This window comes from Corvus cornix, chromosome 1 (genome assembly GCF_000738735.6).
Source record: "Corvus cornix cornix isolate S_Up_H32 chromosome 1, ASM73873v5, whole genome shotgun sequence".
Classification (NCBI taxonomy): Eukaryota; Metazoa; Chordata; class Aves; order Passeriformes; family Corvidae; genus Corvus; species Corvus cornix.
This window is the reverse complement of record NC_046332.1, coordinates 57,339,760-57,367,368: the sequence shown is the minus strand read 5'-3', so window position 1 is coordinate 57,367,368 and position 27,609 is coordinate 57,339,760. Positions and strand designations below refer to the sequence as shown.

At 41.5% G+C, this 27,609-nt stretch overlaps 1 protein-coding gene and 1 long non-coding RNA gene across 4 annotated transcripts in view; one reads left to right on the top strand and one right to left on the bottom strand.

The window, feature by feature from the left end:
- LOC109145485 lies at positions 1-27,609 on the bottom strand. Of its 2 annotated transcripts, none has more exons than XR_002046872.2 (4): positions 27,178-27,609; positions 20,228-20,380; positions 15,277-15,360; positions 1-492 (listed from the first exon to the last, which is right to left on the bottom strand). It is a non-coding gene; the product is annotated as an uncharacterized LOC109145485 (long non-coding RNA). The 2 variants fall into 2 exon arrangements; XR_005604054.1 differs by lacking the exon at positions 27,178-27,609 and adding an exon at positions 21,636-21,850.
- DGKH (diacylglycerol kinase eta) overlaps positions 21,413-27,609 on the top strand; it is a 168,890-nt gene continuing 162,693 nt past the window's right edge. For both annotated transcript variants that reach the window (XM_039568131.1, XM_039568122.1), the window contains exon 1: positions 21,413-21,599. In XM_039568131.1, the coding sequence (XP_039424065.1) occupies positions 21,543-21,599 (57 nt within the window). In that variant the 5' untranslated portion in view covers positions 21,413-21,542. The remainder of the gene's footprint in view (positions 21,600-27,609) is intronic.

The window sequence follows — 27,609 nt, the reverse complement described above, 5'->3', positions numbered from 1 at the left end:
CCCTCCTCTCTTTCCTTCTTTGTTCCTTCTCTCTTCCCTTCCTCCTTTTACTGCTTCTCTTCCAAGCCCTTTAATCTGCCAACTGTTTTTTGTTTCCCACATAACCACACAACTTCTTAACATTCTTCTACTTTTCTTTATACTACCTCCATTTCTTCTGCTGGACTGCATTATCACTACTCATGCATTGCACACTAGAAATTCCACATCCAAGACTAGTCAGTGAGGTTGGATTCAAAATTTTGTTCGAGGGCAGGGCTCCATCTCATCTTACTGAAAACAGCAGACTTTTCTCTGGCTAAGACAATCCAACCCTAACCTGCATTTGAGACTCACATTAGAGCACTGCAGTAGGTTCTGTAACTTTTAACCTGAAAGGCAGGAAGTTACTGGAAAACAAGCTCCTCTTCTGCAGTCCTAGTGGATAACACCCACTTGGATGAAATTGCCATCTGTTGTTTTCTTGGATTATGTCAGAATATGTGAAATAACCTGGAAGAGAGAGAAGCAAAATGACAGACAAATGCAAGAGGGAAATAATATCTGGAAAATTACTGTTGAGTCTCTCCAAAGCAAGAGAAGGACACAAAATATTCTGGTTTAGGTCTGGAAAAGACCTGCTGGAGCAATAAATGTGATTGCACTAATCACCAAAATGTGGCTGGAGAATAAATAAAGCTCCTTGGCTGCTGTAGATCCGACATTGTTATTCTTTATTTCTTTTTCATATAGTTTCCTAGGTATAAATGCTAGGATGTTGTCAGTGGACAGTGGGACTAGAATGATCCTTTAGCCCATGGCAAGAAGGACAAAGTAGAGGAGCAGTTACAGTAAATAGCACGTAGACCTAATGAAGGGAACTAAAAGTGTGACATTCCCATTAGCCTCTTCCTTACAGCAAAACCGAATTGTAATAAAGAATCCAGCCTGTATCTTATAGCCTGTCTCTAGTTACAAGACAGGAAAAGGGGACAGTCTGAGGTATAGGGTTACTATCAGAAGTTTCATCAGTTTGGTGATACCACATATATTTTCAATTTAAATAAATTTAGTGTCTTAGGACTCAACACCAAGAAACATGATATCTGCTGGTGAAAATGAAATAATATTTTTTATCCAGTAAAGCAGAAGCTTTCTTTTGTTTGTTTTTCTCCCCCCAGCTATCAAGGAATACACACCCATAATAGACAAAGAACATATATATATATATGTAATGTGCAGTATTGCACAACACCCAAAATTGCTATATTGTACAGAATATATATGTCCTGAAAATATTTTCAGAAATGTTTAATAACAAATGTTTCATCAAGCTGTTATATCATGTTGTATATGGAAAGAAAAAGACTAACACAGAGGTAGTTCATCTGTTAGCTTCTGAATTTGAGCAAACACTTAATATACCACTAATATTTATTGGTTTTATGAATGTTAGCCATGTCTCTAAGTGGTATTTAAATCTGATTCTCTTAAGCTGAAACAGTTTTACTGACTCAATGATACAAGCATTTCCTGAAAAAGAAGGACATATTTCCTGTATTTTGTTAATATTTGACAGCACTGATCCCAAACGAGTAGCAACATGACACTGATTTGCAAGACAGACTTTAAAGTACAGTTGAAATTCTGTATTGTTGTATCCCATGTAAACTCATTTACTGAGCAACAATTACATAATAAATTGCATTTAAAACCAAAAAGAGATCCTGTTGTCCTTATTTCAGTCATAGAGTTAAGCAGAGTTAAAAAAGGAGAGAGGATCCTGCAAATGAACTCTCAGCTGACAACACTTGTGTCCATGAACTGAGGTTTCCTCAGTTTCAGAGCAGACAATCTGCAGAAGTCAGGTCCATGCTTTGGGTTCCTCAAAGCAGGAGAGTTTTGTCCCCAGTGCTTAGTTTGAAAATAAAACCCCCAAAACCCCAAGAAAACTTCTGAACTAATCTCCACAGAAGGGCCAAGGGTAACTTGGAGGTATTGCAAGCTTTTTAATGTTAATACCAGTATTTGCAATGGCATTCTAGGTTCTACACAGAGACAGTGGGAAGGTTGGGGTCGAAGAAATTGTTTGGTGATACTGAGCAGGAACATCTTGTCTCTGAATTTGCAGTGCATCAAGTCAAATTTGTGCATAAACCTTCACAGGATAATCCTTAGTCTTGAGGTCACATGTCTGAGAGCACACACACTAAAATAATTGGATTAATAAAAGTGGAAAGAAACACATAAGCACCATTTTCAGCAACAGGCCCCACCTTTTTATCACAGCTTTCCTCCTCACTGGGGGCACAAGGAGATCCTTTTGCATTAACTGTAGCCAAAGCACAAATGTCAGAAAAGAGCCCCTCGGCCCTTCTATCTCCCAGAAGAAAAAAACCCAAACCATATTGTAAGAGCCTATATTGGTCAAGAGAATAAAAAGAAGGCATTGCAGTAAAATAATAACACAGTGTGTTCAATCTTCTTAAAGGATTGACTAACAAAAGGTTTGATTTTTCTTGATCACAATTTCAAATTCCCATTACATGGAATAGTGATTTAGTTGGAGACGAGTCTTTCTTCCTACACAGAAAGATGCAAGAAATTCCAATGATCAGAAATTAAGGCTAACTTTGATGGTGGAACAATTCATTCTGATTGTTTTGTAACCTTTTGATTCTTTTTTGTGACTCTAGCAGATGTCCACAGTGTTCAGGCCAGTGTCAATGCTGACTACTATATTATAGTGACCATTGTACCAATGTCAGAGATGATACAGTAAAGATTGTGTCCACCCTTACTAAAAGGATCCAGCTGATAGCATGTGTTCAGTCTCTAGCTTCCATGACCTCAGATGCTTTCCTTCTTTCTTCAAAGTATTGTTTTGCACATGACTGCCCTAAAGCTTTCATAGTTAGCTTATCAAATAATTGAGAGGGCTCCGTCACCTGTATTCTGCAGTATTTTCCATTCCTGCAAAACTTATATCATCTGGAAACAGTTATAACACAGTACGCTTGCTTGCTTTGGAATTACTGATGATAGTGGAGAATAACAGCAAATCCCTTTAGGACCTAAAGCAACCTTTTAAAGATAAGGCACCTTTCAATCAGTGGGGTTTTAAACCACTGATTATTATCTTAATTTCTCATTGTTCTAAATTCTCAGTTACCTTGCCAAGAGGTACAAGATCAGATCCCTTATAGAATGTGCACACGTAACCACACTTGCTCTGTGAGCTTTTAGTTTAAAGACGGCATCCCACACTATTTGTAGTTACTGTCTTGTTTCCCACTCTAGTCTCCTTAGAAGTGTGAGAGAGAGTTGGAGAGTTGGATTCATACTGACCTAGTTTTTCCTAGAATCACACCTCTGTGCCCTAGTGGTGAAAGGCTCTCTACAGTGCAAGGCAAAAAACAGTTTCCCACGGACTTTACTGCTGTAAAAGAGCTTAAAAAAATCAATCCAGGCTTGTGGAGTGGAGACAGAATGAGAAACAAGAATAGAATTGTATCCCTAATATTGTAACTTTGATAATATTCAGGTAAATATATAATGTATATCCAGTTTCTTTGGATCAGAGAGCCACTGTCATAAGGTTGAAAAACCCCAAGTTTTACTCCAGTGCTATCCAGTAGTTTTAAAATAAATACTGTGTGTTTTCACAACAGTAAGCTGTGTCCCAGATCTAGACTTTCTCAGGTTGAAAGCTTCCCTACTGCCAGAAGAGGATAATGTCTGCATGTTTTGTTTTGTACAAAATATTCCCTTTTTCCTCTACATAACTTGAATCTGGCATTTTTAGTAAGACTCGATATGTAAGGGCTTTGAAACTCTCTTGGCACCCCTTTAAATGCCACTTTATACTGTCATGTTGTAAAAATCGAGTCCTTTCTCTTGTACTGATGAAAAACTAAAACTACTTGCCTGCTCATGATCCTAGGCATTATTACTTTTCTATTCAAATTATCTCCCTCCTTCCTGTTTCCTTTTTTTCATCTCTTCCCGACATTTCATTTACAGCCAAGGTGAAGTTGTTGATCAGTTGCCCGGGTAACAAGAGCCCATATTGCTATGTCAGTCATGGAAGGACAAAGTTCCATGAGAGCTTTTTGCCTACTGCTTTCTGGAGTAGATTGTAAAATAGTCAATTCTGCTAATGGTCTAATTTAAACCTCTAAATTCAGTTCCATATTACTGTGTGGGTTTTCTTTAAACCTTTGTGGCAAAGATTTGAGAACTCATTCTTTAGTTTATTAAAACAGAAACTTCTCTTTCTATCAGTACCTATGAAATAAAAACTTGGGAATCCCATTTATATGTATACTTATATATCAGTGTACAAATTTTAGTAAAGATTAGTCAGTCCTATCCTGGGCTGCTTCTATTGTTTTGAAATCTGGATTTGTTTTGCAGGAAAGTAAAAAGTGAAATCACTTTGTGTGTAGACACCATGCCAAGGACAGGGATAGTTTTTAAAAGTGTGGTGATAGACGAGTAGCGAGGCAAGATAATGCCAAATTGCACCACCTACATTGTACCACTTGACACATGGAAGATATTTTTGTAACATCCTGGTGAATAATAGCTTGTAGTCTCTTCCCTTCTTTTCTCCCTTGAGATCCACAATTTCTTGTGGAGGATATTTCAGTTCTAGCCAAAGATGCGAACAAAGAGACAAAACTTCAGTCATACAGCACAGGAATACCCAGACTGTTGTTATACTTCTGATTGAGAAGAGCATTTTTTCTCTGAAAAGTATTCTCTCTTCAGTCTGCTTCTATGCCAAACAACCTGATATAAAACGTAAGTTAGAAATTCAGCAAGTCAAGAGGGGAGTTGTGTAGGTGTCTTAGCAATAGCATTATTCTAAAAAAGAAATCATGCCCACATGAAGTGATGAAAAGCAACCATACTACTTGTGCAATATTAAAGACCACTAATTCTGTTTAGTTTATATCCCATCTATAATAAGATGGGACACTCTTTATTGACAGCAGGTTGGCTTGAATTTCTTCAAAATTGGAATGAAATTCAAGTTTCTCTGAAAAAAAGAGAAAATATGCTTTGTATCAAAAGAAACATGCAGATGGGGAAGAATAAAAAATAATTTAGTATGTTAGGACTGAATCAATGCAGGAGGTTTCTTCAGAACTTTTCCAAACAATATGTCAATTAACATCTCACAGGCATTATCTTCTAAAGGGGAAATTTGGCAAGGCAAAGCAACAAAGGGGATAAAATAGTTTATGCAGAATTTTTCTTCTAGGTGAGCTGGGTGACAACACAGTACTGTGTTGCATCAGGGAGTGTTTGATTGTGTAGCATGAAGATGATGAGTTTTGACAAGTTAACATATTACAATGGAATAAAGGTGTTGCATTCATTTAATGGAAGGAGATGTATGTTATTCTCCATATTCCCCTCAGTCTACAGAGGCACTAACAGGAGCTCTGAGAGAAGGCATCACAAAAAGAAATTAAAATAGACTGGTCTTGTTGAAATTACCTGTTGTCTTTATTTATCATTTCTCAAATATTTTAAAATCACATTTGACAACCTATAATGGCAAGGGGAGCTCCTTAGGACTGTTGCTGTTTGTGCTCCTCTTTCCTCCTGTACCTGGGAGAGATTGCAGTATGCATACTTAAATTAATGGCTGAAATTCAAGGATATGAATGTGTCATGCAGGTCATTTATTTATAGCAAGCTGGCCAACAAACATGGCTCGGAGGGGATGAAAATGCATTCTACATGCATGAAAGGCAGCAGATGGATTTATTGACTTCAGATGCAGTCAGAGGACACAAAGTGACATTTATTCCTTAAGAACCAGACACCACAGAATTTGCTAGTCTGTGTACCTACACTAATGCAACAGATTGTGACTGAAGGTTTAGCCTCCTTATGTACTTGTGTTTAATTTAAATCTGTTATTATCATGCTCAATGTTTATGTTTCTATCCTGCTAATCTGATTTTTTGCCTTTTTTTTTTTGTTGTTTTGATTACTTTGTATGAAACAACCTGAATTCGAAGTCTTTTTCATATTAAAGATTACCGACTTCCAATTGTCCTCCACCCCAATGAACTTTTTTATTCTTTCAGGAAGAAGATCTGAGTCCACGTAGGTGTGACGTACAGCAAAATCTCACGGATGGCAGACATAAGCTAAGAAAGAGCACAAGATAGCAAGTTTGGATTCTCCATTACCTATCAGAAAGTTGTCTGGCATGATGTCTCTTCTGCCTTTCATGTCTCTCTAATTTTCTCCTGTCTTGAACAAATAAAAATGGATACAAGAACTTTACTTGTTAAACCTGTACTACCTGGGCTTGCACAATTCTACTGTATTTTTCTAAACTATTTTTCCAGCTTTCTTCAAATGGAGGTTCTTTCAACTTACATTTTATCACTCTGCAGCTCTTTTCCACCCTTTTTTCAAAACAATTCCCTCATTTGTACTAAAGTTTTCAATCAAATATTTCCTTGAGCTTGCAGAATAACCATGATCTAGTAGAAGTGAACAAACAAAGCACCTCGCCCTTAGGACTGTGCATAAACTATTTACACTGCATTTTATGGATGCCTAAAAATCACTATGCAATACTGTAATCCAATACTGTAATCCATGCATGAAGAAGTAATTTCAGCTTCATTGCCTTCTATGGAGCTGCAGAAATGATACATTTAGTCTGATGATCCTAAGAGTGTGAAAGAGTGTGTCTTTCTTACTTTCTCATTTATTTTGGTCTTCTTGTACTCACTTGCTTACTTGAAGTGGAAAGGAATGGTATGGTTGAGTGAATTAGAAAGCTGTATGTGAAAAAGAAACCTATATACTCTCTTCAATTCTTTGCTGATGGGAAAGCTATGCAGAGGAACAGAGCACAACACCACAGCTCTCTCTCTGCTGGATACATACGCTCCTTCTCTGTTCAGTCCTGTCTTCCCTTCCCTTTACCTAGCCTTCAGTAGACTCCCATTTGCATTTTCCCTCCTTTAAAATGTCATCTCCTTCCTGCTGCTCAGTTCCACCAGCATGCCTCTCCTCATTACTTCCACTTCCCATCAGGATAAATATAGCTGAATAACTGCATGCCTCGGCCACTTTTACATTGTAGTCCCAGTCCCCTGTGATAACCCTCAGCAGCTCAGTCATACACTGTGCTTTGGAGAGTTCAAAAGCACCAGCTACATGGAAGCAGGAGGAAGTGTGAAAGGAGATGCCACTCTGCGTGAGTACAGAAGGTGAAGAGTGCTGAAGTCTTGCCTTTCTATGGCAAAACGAGGGTCGGAGTGATGGGACCGATCTTCCCACGCACACCTATGGCATGAACCAGCTTTGAATGGATGACTGAGGTCTTGGACTTCTCCTCCCTTCTACACCTAGCGGGAGAGTTGATTTGAAAATAAGGAAGAAACCTGATGCACCCTTGAGGGAAAGTTAGCTGCTAAAATCAGTAATGAAGTACCTCTCTTTTGCTGTTTGTCCTCATTTCATTTGCTAAGTGAGAATTTTCCTGGGTCTGTGTGGTGTCTTAATTTAAAAATGTTCCCATTTTTTGGCAGCTGCAGCTTCCTCAGCTTCAGCAATTCAACGTATAAAATTGCTATCAGCACTAGGCAGACTCTGCATGCTTTTACCCCGTCTTTTTGGAGGGAGAATTATCAGGCATCTTATCCCTGTAACTGCAGATTACTCAGGCTCCTGGAGAAAGTGGAGGCTACAGACACACGTGGATGAACTCTGTAAACCGGTTCACTTCAAAGGAGTCGTATCTGAGATAGTATGATACAAATAAGCAATATGTTTGATCTCATGGTAAACAACCAGATTATGAAAATAGTGGGGGGGGGGGGGGGGGGGAGGGAAACCATCTTACAGCTTGTGCACAGCCCTGTTTGAAGACCCATTTGATATCATTAGGTAGAAAACACCAGCTCAGAGCAAAGCTGGCAGCTCTCTTTCCCTCCTCCAAAAAGCCTCATCTGTCTCAAAGACACTGGACTTAAAATAGGCTGGTAGGGCTCGTCTTCTTCACGCCCCCACAGAAGATGTGTGAAAGGGCAACTTCACCCCTTCAGAGGCCAAACAGAAAGATCGCAACAACCAGAGCAGTGATTCTGAGGCTGCTCAAAGCTATGGTTCTATATTTTTTTGCCATTAGCCTAGTGGGTTTGGGGGAGGGGGAAGTGATGGGGATGTTTTGCCTATTTTGATGCAAAGGGAGATTCTGTAAAGTTCTGCATGTCAGTGTCTGAATCTGTTGCAACCCAATGCAAAACAGGCTATTGGTGTGGCTTAGGAAGATGTCAAATCATGCAGGTTCTATTTATATGCCTAGATGAGTTGATGAAAAGGGTTAACTGTATCCCAAATACTTGGGATCATTAATCATTGCATCGTTAATAGCAGCAGCACCACTTTGCACCCATTTAGACATCTGTTTTCCCATTGATTTCTCAAACAGAATGTCTTTTATGCCCTGTTCAAAGGGTTTGGGTGTTGGGATGTTTTTCTGCAGCCTGGTACTGATAGTTACCGGCTCATAGCAAAAACACAGACCTAGTATTTAGATGAAAGTCTGCTTCTCCCTGGAACCCATGCTATAGGATTTGGCTGTCTGAAGCCAAGAAGGATGATGGAAGGAGGGATATTCACTGAAGAGCTTCGGTGCATTGGGAAATGGGATTTTATGCTTCACCCAAGAAAATAACTCCACCTGGTAGTTTAAGGTATACGGCTCAAGAACAGATATTGCTGATGTAAGGATCAAGTTTTCCTTGCTATCACAGTTGTGAATACTAGGTGAGGAATTCCTAGGTTGGAATTGAGGCAGAAAAACAGCTGGTAGCATCTGTAGGCCTGGGTTGCATAATACTGTCCACTGTTAGAAATACCTTGTTGTTTGAAGGGAGGCATTTAAAAACATGGCAGGGAAATTCCTTAAAGTGTAGATGATCTGAACCCAGCTTTACCACACCAGAGAGGGAAGGTATGCAGACAGGATCAGAGTCAATTTTGTTTGTCAAGTCAGCCACGTTCCTGCTGACTGACTTCCCTTTTTTTGGATGGCGAGTATAAGGTAATATGTCAAGCCACTAAGAAGAGTTACTACAAATGATGAATATCAAGAAATACCAAGCGGCTTCCCATCCACTGAATAGCTGGATGTACCTGCGGCTGGAATGAATCAGGAGGAAAAAACATGTGATGAGAGACTGGCTTAGACTAGGCTTTTGCACAACAGGACCATATTGAGTTTGCACAGACTGCCTTAATTTTGGCATTGCCTACCTCTATGACTGCTTCCTTTCGTAGCCTCAACATTATTTAAGGCAATTATTCCACCATATGCAGTGCACAGCTCATACTAGGAACTTATGCGGCTTATTTATGGAGGCACAGTCTGTCACGGGAAACGCTGAATACCATGTGGGTTAAGGAACATTAAAGAAGAGTCTCTTAAGGGACACATGGGTGGTATTCCCTGGAAAGCATCCTGAAGTATTTTTAGCTATGTATTTTCTCAATGTGGGATGAAAATAAGCCAAAAAAAATAGGCAAGATTTATTCTATGTACTGTATGAGTGTATGAGAGACTGCATTCTGAAACTACAAGAGAATGGGAGCTCTTGAATCTCCTAGTAAAAGAAGAAAAAGGCCATCAGACTTCCTGCATATTTTTATTAAGTGGTGCTTTTGGAGGTCTTCGAAGATTACCTAGTAACACTGAATTTTGTGGTTTGAGGAGTTGGCATGCTACTGTTCTATCTACCTAGAGGTTAATGTCTCTTCATAAAGACATCAACATTTGTGGATTCACATAATAAAAGATGTGTGAAATTCAGCAAATCAGGGGTGACGCTTCCCTTTCTGGGCTATTTCATGCCCTGAAACAGGTTTTTAAAATTAATTTTCAAAATGTAGAGCAATGATACAGAACCTGATCTGGCTATCACAGAAATATGTTCATCTACCTCCATGAAGATAAGTGGTCTCGTTCCAGAATTACACCACAAAGACTGCATCACTATCTGTCCAGTCTTTTTGAAGTCCTTGTTTCTCATGTTTCCTACACTGTAAATCCTGATATTGTAATCCCAGACTGGCCAAGGCATTCTTCCTTAAAAATCAGTCTGCCAAAATCCATTCCTACACTCACCACACTGATGCTTGTATCGCCTGGGTTTTATGGAACACTCCCTTCCAAGCTAATTTCAAAGCAAGTCTTTGTCACCATGGCTTCTTTCGGCTTTGAATAATAATATAATCATTGTGACCCAACCTCCAACCAACTCATCTTTATGATTTCTAAAATTGTTCAGCCAGCTGACAAAGAAGTTATTCATTCTTTTACATCATTCATTTACTAAGACTACTACCATCCTTAAAATTAATTGCTGTGCCCAGCTCACACAGCACCCTCCCAAACCACGAAACTCAGTGTAGGTCAAACTGGAGGGAACTTAACCTCTTCCAAATAGTGCTCTACATCTAAAGACATACAACTTGACTTTGAAAGAACAAGGTCAAAGTAAACCATCCTTACTTCCAGTTCTTTTCCTGAAAGTGTTCCTGTTATGGCTGAAGAGTTTCCTTGGTTTTTTCTCTTTTTTTTTTTCTCTTTTTTTTTTTTCTTTTTTTTTTTTTCTTTTTTTTCTTTTTAGAAATCACTGGCAAATTCAAAGGTATCCCAGGGCTTGGCATTTGTGGTTGGAGAGCAGGCGCAACGAGATTACTCTTTGGTGTCTCTGTTTATACTCTCAGTTCAATTTGGCTCTCAAGATGTGGTTTAACAACACAGTGAATCCGTTTTTTTGGGTACTTAGTGTCAAATCTCAAAGCCACTGTAATCATAAGAATGCGTTATATGGGTGCAGAGTCATTCCACCAATTTGTTAACAATAAATTGAAGTGAGAATTTTGTCCTAGCAGATTAACGTAGATTTAATGTAGAGCAAGAATTCTCTGCCTAGGCAACTCTAACTTCACGCTGTCTTCCTGAAGCCAGCATAAAATCAACATAAAATTGTAAAGTGAATGTAAACACTGTGCTGTGTGCTCTGGCTAAACCAGGTGAAATGTAATCATATGCTCTTGCCTGATTTTTATCAAATTTGTACTGATAAATGATGTAACTGTGTAGAGCTGGTATTTAATGATCACAGAACCACTGTCTGAGTAGTCTACCAAGAAAACAACTCTGTGGTTAGAGAACTAAAGACAATTCATCTTAACATCTGCTCTTCACTGAGAATTACAAACACCCTCATCAGTGTCATATCTGATAAAAAGACAGCTTCAATCATTCCTATTTAGGATATCATCGGGAGAGTAAGATGGAAGATGCAGAAAACGTGCATCAGCTGTACAATTCTTAGTGCTCTGGTTTTTATAGTGACCCAGACCTCCTTTAATGACAAAATAGATTGCTTTTGTGACAGGATAAGGATATTTGTATGCCCTTATTTGCTCTAATAAAATAGGGTTTTTTCCTAACCTACAGAAGATATATTATATTTCCATGATTATAAACTCAGAAAATTCCCTGATGATTATCTGGTCAGAAAAGATTATACACCATATATGCTGCAGGAGATTTTACTTGCTGTGGATGGGTTGACCCTGGCTGGATGCCAGACACTCACCAAAGCCACCCTGTCACTCTCCTCTGCAGCTTGGCAAGGGAGAGAAAATATAATGAAGGGTTCGTGGTTTGATATAAGGACAGCGAGAGATCACTCACCAAATACCATCATGGGCAAAACAGACTTGAATTGAGAATATTAATTGAATTTATTACTAACAAAATCAGAGCAAGATAATGGGAAGTAAAATAAACTTTAAAATGCGTTCCCCCAACCCCTCCCTCCTTTCCAGCTCTACCTCCTCCCCCAATGGCTCAAGGAGACAGGGAGTGGGGGTTCTGGTCGGTTCATCACATGTTGTTCCTGCCGCTGCTCAGGGAGAGGAGTCCTTACTGTGTTCCCATGTGGGGTCCCTCCCACGAGAGACAGTTCTCCATGAACTTCTCCAATATGGGTCCATCCCATGGGCAGCAGTTCTCTACAAACTGCTGCAGCGTGGGTCACTCTCCCACGGGGTGCAGTCCTTCAGGCACAGCCTGCTCCAATGTGTGTCCCCACAGAGTCACAAGTCCTACCAGGAAACCTGCTCTAGTGTGGGCTATTCTCTCCAGATGCTTCACCATGGTCTGCACCACAGGCTGCAGGGGAATCTCAGCTCCGGCACCTGGAGCACCTCCTGCTCCTCCTTCTCTGCTGACTTGGGTATATCTGCAGGGCTGTTAGTCTCCCACATGTCCCCCCACTTTTCTCCAGCCACAGTTACACCTGCACAATAACTGTTTTTTCCCTTTTTAAATGTGTCATCACAGAGGTGTTACCACCATTTCCAATTGGCTCAGCCTTGGCCAGCGGCACCTCTGTCCTGGAGCAGTCTGGCATCGGCTCTGCAGGACATGGGAGAAGCTTCTGGCATCTTCTCAGAGAAGCCACCCCTGTAGCCCCATTGCTACCAAAATCTGGCCATGCAAACTCAACACACATACATAGAAAAGTGGTGGTTGATTATTTAGTTCTCTATAAGGCAACTCGTAAGATACACTTGAGTTTGAATGAGAACTTTTTGAGAACAGCACACAGTCTTCAGATTAAAATTTTTGAACTCAAACCTTGGTGTGTTATTCCAATGATTACTTTATTATTGGTTTAAAATCTGTCTTTTTATCTAGTCCTACTTTCAAACTTAAAGTAGATAGAATTTCTGATAGCTCATACATACAGTGAAGAAACCTCTTGCCCTTTTTCCTGTGTTGTGACCTCCAAGCTTTGATTTAAGTCATCTTTCAACTTCTCATGTTAATCAGGACAAATTTCCTGAGTCTTTAACTATAAAGAATGTTTTGTGGTCTTTCAGGTGCTTTGCAGGCTCTTCCCTGCACCCTTCCTAAACAGTAATCATCTGTCTTGGACTGTGGACCACAGAACCAGAGGCCATGATGCAGCTGTGTGTACCTCAGTGCCAAGCACAGAGGCAATATCCCTCACAAGCACCAGAAATTCTACTCATAAATCTAATTTACCATTTGATTCTGTCTGTAAACTTACACAGCTGATTAATGACGATGACCCCCAAGACTTTTTCAAAATGGAGACAATCTATATAAGGAATCCCTTATAAAAATAAATATTTCCTACAAAATTTTTATTTCAGTGCAGAATTTTGCATTTTTCTGTTTAGAAATACATTTGCTTATGTTCATCTCACCAGCCAATCCAAATAATTTATTTCAATGACTTGCCATTTTCATGGTTTACCATCCCCTTGGTCTTCTTGACATCTACAAATATTCTCACTTAAAGGTTGCCTTTTTCTAACTCCATGGGATTCAGATGCTTTCATCTTAGAAACTGTTGCCTAATAAATCTGGCTGACCAGGAGCTGCTCAGTCTCTTTTAGGTTCATCAGGTTGGTACTTTTCCATTCAAACCACAAACATTTCCGCCCGGCATAGTTTCACTCACCAGGTCACAAACATGAAACCCCCTCTAAGTTTCACAAACTTCACACAGGAAAAAAAAGTTGCTTGTAAATCGTATAACTGTTCCTACACTGTAGTAGTACAGAAAAACATAGAGCATAAAGCATCTCCAAACTTTGTCCTCTACCCTTTTGCTATTCGCCTAGTCAAAAGTATATTTGCTAGTCAGCATTGCCTTGCTCCATTCCTTGTGAGGGAAGCTGTAGCTCCTCAGATATTTCACAGCCTGGTGGATCTGTTCACAGTAACACAAGCAAATAGACCTGTCTCCCATGCTGCACAGCATCCCAGCAGTCAAGGAGGACAAACCTGCCTTTCCCATCACTCCATACCCTCTGGAGCAGGGCTGGCAGAACCCACCAGCACTCAGAATTCTTCCATCCAGTGACAAGAGATTTCCATTATTGTACAAAAAATCTCACAAGCCTTTCATCACCATCCTGTGAAGTAAGATTTTAGGACCAACTAGGTTCTAGCGAATATGGTTGGTCCTAAAATATCAAGGAGGGGGTAAATGTATACATGCCTGGATATGCTTTTATTTGGCAGCAGTGATGAAGATTGGTAAATTCTACTAATAAACTCCTTAAAGCTGCAAGTCCCTAGTAGCAATACATACCTGCTTATTACACCTCATTGTAGTACTAATAATATAAAAATTTTAACTGCGCAAATCTTCAGTAAGACAATAAAATGTTTTTCCCTAAAAACAAATATTATTCAGATGGAACTTTTGCAGTAAATGACACAATGATGGGCATGTTCAGGACCCATTAGCATCAGTCTTCACCCCTGTACATTTCAGCTTTACTAATCTAAAACATACACAAATGTCCCTTTTGTTTAGTTTTTCATTTATCTAAACTAGGCTTGGTTACATCTAACCAATGGTAATTTGGAGTTCTCCCATACGGTTTCGTGGATTAAGACTATTTCTTTAAATTAGAAATATAGCTTAAATAAGGATAAAATAACAAAAATTTATTTTCTTTTCTGGTAAGTCCTGTGACATCCTCCCTTTATTAAAAAGTAAAAATAGCTATGCAAACCATCTGATGGGATCCCTTGAAAGTAATGTGGGAAGACTATTAGAGCAATGCCAGAATTTCAACTCCACATTAAGTTAATAGAATCTATGAAAAACTTTGTGGAGCAATTTGTCCCTGAGATAATTGAATTTAAATCATAGGATTTATAGTAAGAATTATTTTAATCTTGTTATACTTGACTCAATTGCTAAAAGCATCTGTTTCACTTAATACTGGTCTTTGTGGAGTAACAAACTTATTTTATTTGTTACTGTCAGAGAAATGTATCATCTTAGAAAAGTAAACAGGCACATCCTTCATTCTCTGCTCTGTTTCTCATAGACATCTTTCTTCCTTTCATACCTTCTCTATACAGCAAATATTTCTCTTCTGAAATCTGTCAATTGGTAGGGTTCCCCACTGACACTATGTTCTTTCAGCATGTGCTGGAAGTGAAATACATGGGACAAACCATGTCTTTAAAAGTAAGCATATACCTCACTGGCTTGGCCACAGAAATACTCTGGTTTTCAGCACTACATCCACCAACTGTTGGGGAATCTAATTTTTTCTTTTCTGCTAGGACCACAGTATTTGTCTCAGTGTCCCCTAGCTCATCTCCAAAGAAGATCAGGACCATGGACACAAGTCCATCATGTTACTTATTCAGATTGGCCACAAAAATGCATTTATACTCACCCACCACTTCCACACATCTAGTTGCCTCTTCCTTTCACTTGTGCAAGCAATAAAACTCCACTGGGAAAATTCTGTCTCTTTTCTCTATTAAGCAGGGAGTCGGAGAAAAAAAGATCTGTTTTAATTTTAATTTGAATGCATACCTTGATAGACTTAGAAAAGAAAAATTACCAAATTAGGAACTTTAAATATTGATTTGCTGTAATTGGAAAACAATACTGTGCTTATTAGAACAGGATAAAAGAAATGGCTCCATCTAAGTGCCAAGTTGTTGAGTGGGCTAAATTCTTTCCATTTTCCAAACAAATAATTTTGCCACCTGTTTCCTCCTTTTTAAGTGTTAGGAGCAAAGCTCTTTTCTCCCATTCCTGTTTTTCTTTAGTTGTTTAGAGATTGCTTAAATCAAACCTCTACTTCATTTTTGAGCACTTCAGAAGTAGTATATTTATTCATGTTTCTGTGATTTTAAAGTATCACATCAGTAACCTTTATGCTTTACTAGTCATTTGTCTTTCGCTTTTAGAATAAATGTTTGTCAAAAAGTTGCATCTGCAAGGTATCAATGAGTTCAAAGTAACAGATAAAAAAATTTGTGCCAGGCATCCCAAAGTGGGCAACCACAAATGCAAAGCTCTGTCAGAGGTGTTTGGCTCATATGTAAAAATGAGGTTAGAACACATCCTGTGTTTAATCATTTCAGTTCTTGTACTATGAAGTGAAACTTTAAAAAAGGATAAAAAGAAGGAACTTGGGAATTACTGATCCATCACATAAACTTAAATTCCTCACAAAATAGAACTAAAATATTTCTAATTACTTAGAGGATAACAGGGAGGAGTGTAACTAATACAGGCTTTTCAAGGACAAATAATGTCAAACAAATCAGGCCTGTGGATGGGGTAGACTCACTGTAGCTTTTGATGCTGATGTGATATTTTCCTAGGAAATCCTGTTTCACCTGAAATATTCCCTGGTGCTCACAGATCTAAAGAGATGCCACCAGGACAAAGTCCTGCTTTACACATGAACAGGAAGGATGTCTGAATATCCTCATCAATGGTCAGGATGATCAATCAAGGTGTATGTTCATCACACTTGGGAAAACTCAGGCTGATGTTATATAAGGTGAGGCCTCAGCTGGAGCATGGTATCCAATGGGCACGACATTTCAAGCAAGCCACAAGCAACATCTCTGTAAGTGTGAGCTGAGATCAATGATGAGAATGAAATTAGGTTGGTTGAGAGTAGAAGTGTGTGACAACAACTTCTAAACCCACCAAAAGTTACTAGTGAAGAGGCATGGAATGGTTTTCACATATTTGTGGGGAATGAGATGCAAACTGCAGGCAGCATGTTTAGAACATTCACTAACTACATCATCTAGGAAGGATCTAAAGTCCTGGTCATCAGGGATCTAAGAGATTGGAGTGAATTACTCTTTCCAAAGATGTTTTTATGAAATGAAGCTAGAATGTCTTAAACCTGGTTCACCAATATCACCAGGAGCACTGGCAGACATGGTTAACGAAGGTTAGCAGTGACTTGAGCAATCACCATCTGCAGCCATCTGTGCTTTCATGTCATTTCTCTTCTGACTTTTCAGGGTATCTGTTGCAACTTCAGCAGAAAGTCAGGGCAGTCAAAGTGGTGGGATGACAAAACACCCCCCCCCCACCCCAGATGTCTCAGAATAAAGTCCATAAGGGAAAATACCATTCAGCAACATTACTCCCTGATGTTGCCACTGAGAAGGAAGTGTTGAGATGGTTCTCCATGCCAGCAGAACAAGCAGGAGGTGCTGACACTGGCAGGGGGTGGGGAATTTAGGAGGGGAAATAAAAATGCTGGGAAGGAAATGAAATGGATGGTGGATTGTCCTTCCATAGCTCTGCTGCTGTCCAGTAAAACACTTTTTCCCAAGAGGTTTTTTCTCAATGACTTCTTTCTTTCTAAAGCACTTCATTTAGAAAATAGACAAATTTCTTCCAGCTGCATAAAAGTTTCCCACTTGTAAAACCCACAAATCAAGAGAATTGTTTAAAAGCATCCTGTTGCTTACAGTTAGGTATGTGCTGATGCAGTTATTAGATTAATGAGAGGAATAATAATAATGAGGAAGAATGCACATGTTGGAGGAAGTCTATGAAAGAAAACTGTAGACTAAAAACATTTCTCATGTGCCAATGTGAGTCCCAAGCAGTAGGCACTGTAAACTGGGAGAAATGCAGAATTTGTTCAATAGTTTAGATACTCTTACAAACAGAAAGTAGTGGATTTCAAGGCCACAATCAGGATGTTACTGAAAAAACATACTTTTATTTTTTAAAATGACTCATTTTGTTACTTCAGTTCTACCTGAAGGATTACCAGAGAAGTATGTGCATTTTGCTCTGCTTTTAATACATTTATCATTTTAATGACCCACTGCAAGTTGTTACTACTTGTCTGGCTGGCAGAAACTACCCAACTACCATGTTGATGAAAGCATACCTTCAAATGTTATGCAAAATTATTTAACAGAAAGAAAAGAAAGACCAACTGGAATGTTTACAGCAAAAAGAATAAAGAACATCATTACCTGGAAGAATTTACTCAAATTAGGTTGGATACTATGTGCCAAGTAAAAATGGAAGTTTCATGTTTGCATAAATTGATGAGAGTTAGTGCATACTTGCTATGTCATATGCTAAAAGCAATGCTGGTGGGAAAATACAGAAAAATATAAAAAATATTAAAAAGGTCATTCTTTTAATGCCTTTCTACCTCAACTTAGTAAAAAAAAGTAATGCTCCTTTTTGCACCCCCAGAGAGTGGAAATGTTTAAAGTGGTGGGGGCTTACTTGTGAACATCCAACCACAGCACTGGAATCAAAGTCCGTATGTTTCAGTGTGTCAAATATATCCAAAATATTTTGCTTAAAAAATTCAGGCTATTTTCAGTGCACTTCAAGTAAAAAAAAAGTCAATAATGAAACATTTGCTTTGTTGTTCCAATTTTCCCTGAGTCATTAAGGGCAGGGAACAAAAGAGAGAGAGGGAGATGAGGCATCTTTGAACACAGTAGATAGAGTAGACTACTACCAAGAAATTCAACCCCTAATGTCTAGACTGAGTTGAAAAAATTGGAAAAAAACCCAAAAAAACAAACCAAAATAATCCAAGCAAACAACACGACTTGGAACAAAATCAAAAAATCAGAATGAAATAAAATCAACCCCCAAGCTGTATTGGGGATGTTTTGATGCAGTTTGGTAGACCTGATAGGAGAACCAATGTCAGCTCCTGAACCAATTGCAAAGATCTGCCTCCAGTGAGTTCTTCTCCCAGCCCAACTTCCCATTTTCTCAAGGGAACAGCTGTTCACTCCTTGTTTTGGCAGGCAGCTCCTCTACCCCTCAGCAACAAATCTTAGGCATGTTTTTCCCCTTAAGGATGGGTTGTCACATCCTTGCCTTGGGCCTGAATTCAGTTCCCTTTGCCCTCTGTAAATGTGGCAGTGTCCCCCTGAAAAAAAGACCCCAATAATCCTGTGATTCTGACATCTGTCTTCAAATTCTTTGTTGGCTTTGAAAGAATTACATTTTACAGCAAATTCCTTGGCCTGTGATTTTCAGCCAGTTCAGCCAAGCAGCAGTAAGACCTCAGTCTCATCAGGAGCTGTGCTCTTTGACTCAGTGAGCAGAGGGAAATCACACAGGACAGGGCTCCTTAGCAAAGACAGAATTTTGTCTCCTTGACAGAAAGAAGTGAAAAATCAGATTTGGCACTCAGGAGCCCAAAAGGGCAGGGCTGAACTGAATTGTATTGCAGAGATTTTCACTTAGACCCAGCAGGATCTGTGCAGCAACTGATGCCTGTCCTTATTCAACAAGACCTTGAAACACACCTTCAACTTAAGTAGGTTGTCATAATCTTCTGGGGCCTATACTAGCTTTCCACTTATGGAAACCAAGCTTTGAACTCCGGGGGATGAAATGAGGTGAACACAACTGCATATCTAGTCACAGGTATAAGATTCAGGGTACACTAAACAGAAAATGGGGCTGGAGGCACAGTGAGAATCTGAATTTCAGGGCAAAAGGGGATGTACAGTGTGTGAACTGAAGAAGTAACTTCAAGACTCTTAGAGTTTTAAGACACTCAATTTTTGTGGTTCAGCAAGCAAGGAAATGCAAGAGACTAGCATAACATATACTTCGTGGCAGGTGACTTTCTCCACAAAGCTCCAGCATGACCAAGGCTAAAGAGGCCAGATGTCGAGAGGTATAAACAACCACCATGTGAGATCCTCTGGTGCATCATGAGGAAAGCAGGGGAGCTGACTAATCTTACTCTGATGCTCCTACTTAGTGTAAAGCCCTTTACAGTATGACATTCCTCAGCAGTCTCTCATACTCATGGAACAAAGTGAAAGAGACCAGACGTCCTTGGGCAACTGTTGCTCACCATTAGCTTTAGAAAGCTGTCTTCCAAAACCCAAAATGCCCTAAGTCATCTTGTTTTCTTCCTTTTGAGGTTACACTCTTACCATCAAGGCAGTTCATCAACACACTGCTGATAAACTTATTATCAACAAAAATAGTTCCTTTTTCTACATCTGGAAGAAATGCAGCAATTTCAGTTCCTCAAATGAGCTGAGGTGCTGTGGTAATCTGTTGGGCCTAGCTTAGTGGCACACCATCTTAACTTTATGGGAGTTTTCTATAGCCTTAGTTAAATGAGTAGATAATATTCATATTTTTTCACCAATAGTGCTACCACATCTTTGTAAATACATGTATTTTGCAAAAGCTAAGGCTCAGATGTCAGTGTGCCCTTTTTTTTTTTTTTTGGTGTGAAAAAGCTTTAAAACACAAAGAAAATAAAGATATATAAAACCAAAACTAGTACAAATACAAATTCCTTTATTGTTTCTTGTGAAATGCGATTTCTTTTCCATCTTTGCACTTACCACGCAGATGATCTGAAGATAACTTTTTGTAATCAAACATGGTAGCTGCAAATTCAAAAGGGCAGACTGAAAGCGGAGTGAAGGACACCATTATTCTGGATGACTGAGCTTCATTTTTTCTCTCTCTCCTCCAGTCCTACTTTTTCACATATCCTGCAATTCCACAACAACAAGGAGAAACAAATGAGTGAAAGTGTTGAGTTCAGAGGAGATACAACAACCACTTGAAGAGTTGTAATGCTTTGGCTGGTGTTCAAGGGGATGCTGGTAGTTAGTAAACTGAGAAGGTTAGAGTATACACACTGTGTATTAATAAAAAGGTGTAATGGAGGGCAGAGAACTCTTGCTACTCCATAAGGTAGGCGTGGTGGCCCTGGAAATTAGAACCCCCTGTGTCAGACATGGCCTGCACATCCGTGCTGTCTGTTCCACAGTGGCTATGCCGTGTCCCAGCTCGCGGCAGTTTGTCTTAACGCGACCGTGGAACCACCCGGCGCCGCTGCGGGGGAACGAGGCGCAGTTTAACACTCAATTTAGCATCCAAAGTGTGTTAAAAGCCCAGTACTGCGCTCTCGGAGCCTTCGCGGAGGAGTGGAGCCAGAGGGCTGTCCCAACACCAGGACCTTGACCTTGGCCCCCTCCTGGCTCGGCTCGGGGCAGGGTAATGCGGGAGCAGCAATGCTCCCTCCGGGGCGCCCCGCAACACACAGCCGGGCCCGTCGGGGCCTCAGACCCCGCACTCCGGCCCCGCACCGAGGCCAGCGGGGCCAGCCTGGGGGCCAGGGGAGCCGGCGTGTCCCGGCGGGCCAGGAGCGGCTCCCGGGGCACCGAGGGGCTTTCCCCCCGTGCCGCGGGGAGCATCCTCGCCCGCCGGCCCCGCCGCGACGCCGACAGCAGGAGCGGCCGTAAACCGGCTTACGCCCAAGGCGATTTGCCCGTGATCCGCTGGGCTTCCCGGGCGGGAGGGGGCCGGGCGTGCGGGGCGCCCGGGACAGCGGCGGGCGGGCGTGCGGGGGGCGGGAGGCGGCGATGATGTGAGCGGCGCGGCAGCTGCAGGCCGGCTCCCCCGGGAGCCGGGGCTGAGCCCGGTGGCCGTGGGAGGGAAAGGAGCCGGGCGGGGAGGGAGGAGGGGGCCTGGACAGGGCCGGGGGAGAAAAGGGAGGAGCGGGGCCGGGGTGGGGGAGGACGAGCGGCGCCGGGGAAGCGTTGCCAGCCGGAGCAGCGGCAGCGGCGGGAGGGAGGTGCAGCCCGGCGGACCCAGCTCCGCTGCCCGTCGGCGCTCTCCCCGCGGAGGTTGAGGACCTGCTGCGGGGTGATGGAGGAGCATGGGTACCCTTCCTATAGCGCCCGCAGCCCCGCCTGGGAGGAGCTGGTAGGTACATGCGTGCCTTGCACAGGCGTTTCCTACCCTTTTTCCTGCCTGTATTTTTCAGCCGGGGGGTCGGGCTATCATCCTCATCTGTGCCCTCCAGCCCCCCTCTTCCCTTCTTCCGACCCCGCTCCACGCCAGACCCCGGCCGCCGGCGCTCGTCCCCTCCTCGCGGGGAGCGGGGGGTGGGAGCCTTTCGCCCCCGCCGTGTCTGGCCATTTGCTGACGAGGTCGTCCCTCTGGGAGACGGGGAGTTCATTGCCCGTTCTGAGTTTCACTGCCCGGGTGGAAAGCCTAGGATTAGCACCGAGAGCCTTGCCTTCAACTTTGCCGAGGGGGGTGGGTTGGATGTTGACACCATTAAATGCCTTCTCTTAGCATAGCAAAAGCAACGTGTCCGAGCAGAATTGGGAGGCAGTTTCCAGAAAGAGACACACACTTTTCTCCCCTTTTTCTTCCGTAGATAGGCTGGAAATCGCTTCCACCGGGGCGGCAAAGCGGGACGGGGCTGGGGGTACCCTGCTGCCACCACGGTCTGTGGGGTGTGGGGAAAGTGCGTTCCTTTGGGCCGCTACGAAGGGAGAGGAATGCCCAAACTGGCCAGAAGGAAAGCTGCGCTGCGGTGCCTTTGCGGTTTGTTTAAGCAACTCGAAGACCCTCCTTCCAACCAAAGGAAATCATGTCACCGGCATCCTCAGCAGGCGATAAAATCAGATTTCCCTTTTCAGGGCAGTCTGCTCCCGCTCCTGGGCTTTTCTCCATTGTGCAAACACACACACGCACACATCAGGCAGGGAGGGCTAAAAATAGGCTTTGGGTAGTTGCTTGGGAGATTTCAGGCTATCTAAGAGGTCAAGGCTAGGCTGTGTCTGGCCCTGAACTTGGCGAGGCGACATGAAGCATGGATCCGTGCCACTGCCAAGCTCCCCTTTAGATGGCTGTACCATGTTTTGCTAACTCGTTTCGTTGTTCCAGGTTTTACTTGTAAACCCAGTTTTAAAGAGCAGACGGGGGAGACCCACACTTTGTGTGGCTTGGTGTGCGCACTCTCGGGAAAGCAGCAGCTGAGCCCTGGAGATACCCACAACGAACTAAGTTCACTCTCTTCCTTGTTAGGGTTTGTAGCCCTCACAAATATATTTTTACTGTCCTCATTTTTGTTGTTAAGTTGAGCATCCCCCTTCGCTGCCCTCTGCAGTCCTCAAGCCCCGAAACTGTTGCCGGAGACGCAGCTGTGATAGGGAAAACAGCTGTATGTGTGTTCCGGTAACACGGAGCTAACATTGAAAGGATCAGGGAAGGGAAACCCGAGATTTTTGCCTGAAGAGATGAAGACATCGTGGGAGGAAGGCAGCGAAGTCAATTCCTCCGAATGCGTTGTCCTATTAAACAGTGACATTTAAATTGCTGCCGTCATCCAAAACTCAGCTGAAACTCGGGAGGCAGATGGATTGCAGCCCCTCTCCGCTTGGAAATGCAGAGTCCTGGCTGAAGCATCCAAGCCCATTTCCTTCTGTACGCAGGGCTTAGATAAACAAGGAGCACATCTTTTTATTTTTTTCTCCATTTCCCCCTCCCCCAGTAAGGGCCAGGATTTGGGTCATGTTTATAATTTCATTGCTGCATTTGTTAGACAGTACATCCATGAATGCAGTTTTAAGGTTAACCACTGCACCGATTTCCTTTACAAGACTCTAATTTCAGCTGATCCACTCAATCCTTTACCCAGTAACCTGCTGGTAAAATACATGGTCTTTGTGGCAAGAGCCACATTGTTCTTTCCATCTGCTCATAAGCAGGCTTTTTATGATAATGGGGGCAAAGGGAGATTTAGGTGAAGAACTGAATGATGAAAGGGAAAAAAATAGTACACAAACCTCTCTCCCCTGCTCTTAAAACACAGAACAAAGAACAGAAGGATAGGGAAAACTATTTATTGCAGGTTTTGAATCTGTGCAAGTTAATAATCTATGTAAATTGTCAGATTATTGAGAAGTGCTCTTCCTATAGTTGTTCTGAGAAATGAGTGATGGACATTAAATGCAGCCACAAGTCCTTTGCCTATTGGGGTTGGACTTGTCTGTGTACTACTGCAAATTTCCTTAACTCACAGGGCACTTTTTAATGGAAAAGCTCTTCCTGAATCCAGTAAGAGTTGTGTAAGACCCCATGACGGAGCTAAATAAAAGTGACTTAAAATGTCAGGCTCACCCTGCATTCTTCCAAGAGAGGTTTGGTGCCTTTGTAGTAAAAATGTACATAACACATGACTTACAAAGCTCTAGACTCAACTTTCATATCTTATATGAGACTCGAGTCTTGGCTTTACCTTTCTCTTGAAATGCATATGTAAGTCCTAACATATTTGCAAAGCATCAGTCTATTTTTATGACCTGCACTGGTTTGGACCTTTTCACTCTGAAGCATACAAAATACTTTAATAATTTCCTTAACATTGTAGCCTACAGGTTACAGGATTCCCTTGGCTAATCCCAACCCAGCCACAAGTGATGTAGTTACTTTCTTTATCAGTGGTGTGGATACATGTTGTTATATTTTGGCTTCCTCTTTGCTAAGTAAGGAAGTCAAGAAAGAATAGTATCACTAACTCGATCTGCAGAGGGAGTTCAGACAGGCAAATCTGAAATGAATTTGTTCAGAGGGGGGAGCCCAGTTAAAAAACATAGTTATCACTAACCACCACAATTAGGAAAGATTCAATAAAATCTTTTAAACATGATAAATAATGCATTGTTAACCTGACACACTATTGATTTAAATTCCCTCAGAACAACTTTCTGAGGTGAAGGATAGAAAAGTTTTACACTTTAGTTTATAGATGCCAAAGTGACTTAGGAAAACAGAGGCAAATATGCTTGTTACAAAGGGACTCAGTTTTAGGACTGAAATCAAATAGTGCAGTAATCTGTATTATAAAATATAATCTCCATTGCAGCTAGAGTGCATGTGTATTTGGATTTTTTTTCTACATTGCATATACATTTTAGCGACATATATCCTATTATTGGGACTCATTTTGGTTGAGTTAAAATGTTATCACAGTGTATATATGTATATTAAATGTATACAATATCACAGTGTAAATATGTATGTATATATTGAATATAAAGGTCAGCTCATCAGCTGATATTAATTGCAGTAGCACAAATGACGTCAGCAGAGCTGTGTTTTATCAGTTGAGTATCTTCTTTTAAATGCCAACCTTTCTTTATGCTTTCTACTCCCTTGCTTCGGTTAGGAAATTTAAGATCATTACTAAGAAGTGTGAAACTCAAGCGAAAGACACAGTGCATGCACATATTGTATGTGTTCTTAATGGCTGCATATAGCCGCACACATTGTTCAAGAGCCCAACTTGCACAAGTCTAGTGGTACCATTCGTGCCACAGTATTCGTAGCTGTGGGTCACTCAGCTGAAATGTGCTATCCCATATTTCTCAGATTGAGTCTAACATCGATCACCTGGGAGAAATTCAGCTGTGAGATGAAGGGATAGAAGCCAAGTTGCAAGTCCTTATTGAGGTGAACTTCATGGCTACCTTAGGCAGCTTTATCTGAGTAAAGGCTGGACCTGGACCCTGATTATCTATTAATATCTTTGAAAAGAAGAACAAGAGGAAATGGTGAGATCTTTAAAACTGTCTTTGTGCCTGGGCAATGTATATGTTTGTAGAAACAACCTTCTGCGCTAACATGAATGAGTAACTCATGTATTTTCAACAATACTTAACACTTACTTGGTTTCTCTATTTTGGAGAACTCTGTAAACATTAGACCACTGCAGACTTTAGAGCCTGTAATTTCACAGAATCCACTATGTACTTCACAGAAAAAATGTTCTCGTATTCTCACTGAACTGTTCTTGTGGGACATTGACTATCATTTGCAGATTTATGTTATTGCTACTAAAATCTTCACATTACGTAAGCTGAGAGAACATTCCTAGTACTTTTTTTTTCCCCATAGCACTCTAAAGTTTACCAATATATGATGAAAGAGACTTGCTTGGTATTGAAAGGCTAGTGCCTTCTTTCCTAGTAACCACACTTTTGTGTTTGGACAGTCAGGAGTGAGGAAGATCACAATGGAGTAGCCCAGGTGAAGATGCATGATGCCCTCTGCACAGTGCAGAAAGTGTGCAGCAACCAGTGCTCATAGTTAAACTCCAGAAGTGAACAGAAGCTGGAGAATTGTATTTATTCTAACAGTAACTACCATTGTTCAGCCAGCACTGTTTAATTCAGTTGAGTTAAATGTAGTCAGTCTTGCTTGTGTTCCAGTAGCACCAAGTGTTCCTCAAATCACAGTTACTATTAGGCGCAATACATGTTAGCATTAATTAGGAAACTATGTCTTGTTGTCCCCTCGTGATATTCAAGTGACATTTACCTTCAAAAGAATTAAGGAATTACAGCGAGACATGTTCTGGCATAATTTGCTATTCCTGAAATTAAGATGGGGAAGAGGAAGAAAGCAGGGTGGAAAGACAAAGTGTCCATAAACAATGCTCTTAACTATCTTTCTTCCTAGCTGTGCCCTAAATTAACTCCCTGAGAGCAATGCATATTTGCACCTGCTCAAGTTTGATCCCATGTTTTGAAAAAAGGTGAACTCCCTCTCAGGTGAAGAGTGAGGTAAGACAGAATTAGCCCTTAGTTCTTAATTAGAATTTAGTTCCTTAGCTGTGAAAGGACTAATTAGTCCTTTCACAATTCTTTTGAGATGTGGTATTAATGATATGATTTAGGCCTTATTAATATTTTAATAGGGCATGCAGGTAATTTGATCAAATTCCTTTAAAATATAACTTAATAGTTCAAAATTTTAAATGTTACTTTAGATATTTTAAAAAATATAACCTCTAGACTTGGTCCTATGTGGAGGTGGGCAGTAGAAGTGTATTTGAAGTATCTGGTGCAGGAACACAGAACTGAGCCACAAGAACTCCAAGGCTTCATGGAAATATTTGCTTACCCCTACACTACTACTAATAAAAATCCCAATAAAAGAAATGGGATACTCTGGACTATATGAAATTCAGACTGTGGCAAGGCATCAGCAGCGTAGGATAGGTTGTACAGTTGTTTACTTTTCCTCAATAAATGTTTTGCATTTAGGTACTCTGGCATTATATTGGCATGTTAAGAGATGTCAGTTCCCTTTCTGGAAATATAAATAGCATTGTGGGAATATGGAAGCCACAAGTACTGATTGCTTTCTTATTTTTAATCTGGTCCACGCAGCTAGGAGTTGTGTGTTTTATTTAGTATTGCTGTGATTTAAACACTTATTTTGAACACTGACTACATACAAGCCACAATAATTTCGAAGTCCCACAATTCAGAACACGTGGTGACATTTCGAGATTGTGTGAGCTGCCAGAATCTGAGATGAAAAGGGAAAACTGACCCTTTCTTTCCCCAGAAGTAAGGGCTGCTCTTTCACAAAGACAGAAATGAATAGAATAATAAGAAAATTAAGCTATTAGGAGAAAACCACTGGAAAGCAATAGATGCACTCACTAAAACTGTCCAGCGCTTTGGCGCTAATGGATAGTTACCATGGGGTTGACTGGATGGAGGAATAGCATACAGGTAAGGAGCCCGTCGCATCTGGTGCCGTCCGTCCAGTCCCGAAGAGACATCCTGCGCTCCCAGGGGAGAGCGGCAGAGCCCTCGGCCGGGACGGGGCAGCGGCTGGGCACGCCACCCACGCCCGCAGCCGCCCGGTTTCGCTGTCCTTGCGTTCAGAACTCGGCATTCGCCCTCTCCGAGGGTCACCGAGTGGCACGGCGCGCACGGGGGGTCCCACCCTCCGGCCACGCCGGGACATCCGAGGAAGCACGGGCAGGGGCAGGGGCGGGGGCGCCGGGCGCCCTCCCCGCTCCCCGTCGCTTGTTTCGCCGCCAGGACTCGCCCCGGCGCTCACCTGAGGGGCGGGCACTCTCCTGCCCGGGGCGGCCCGGCCGGCGCCGCCACCGGCGCCCCCTGCA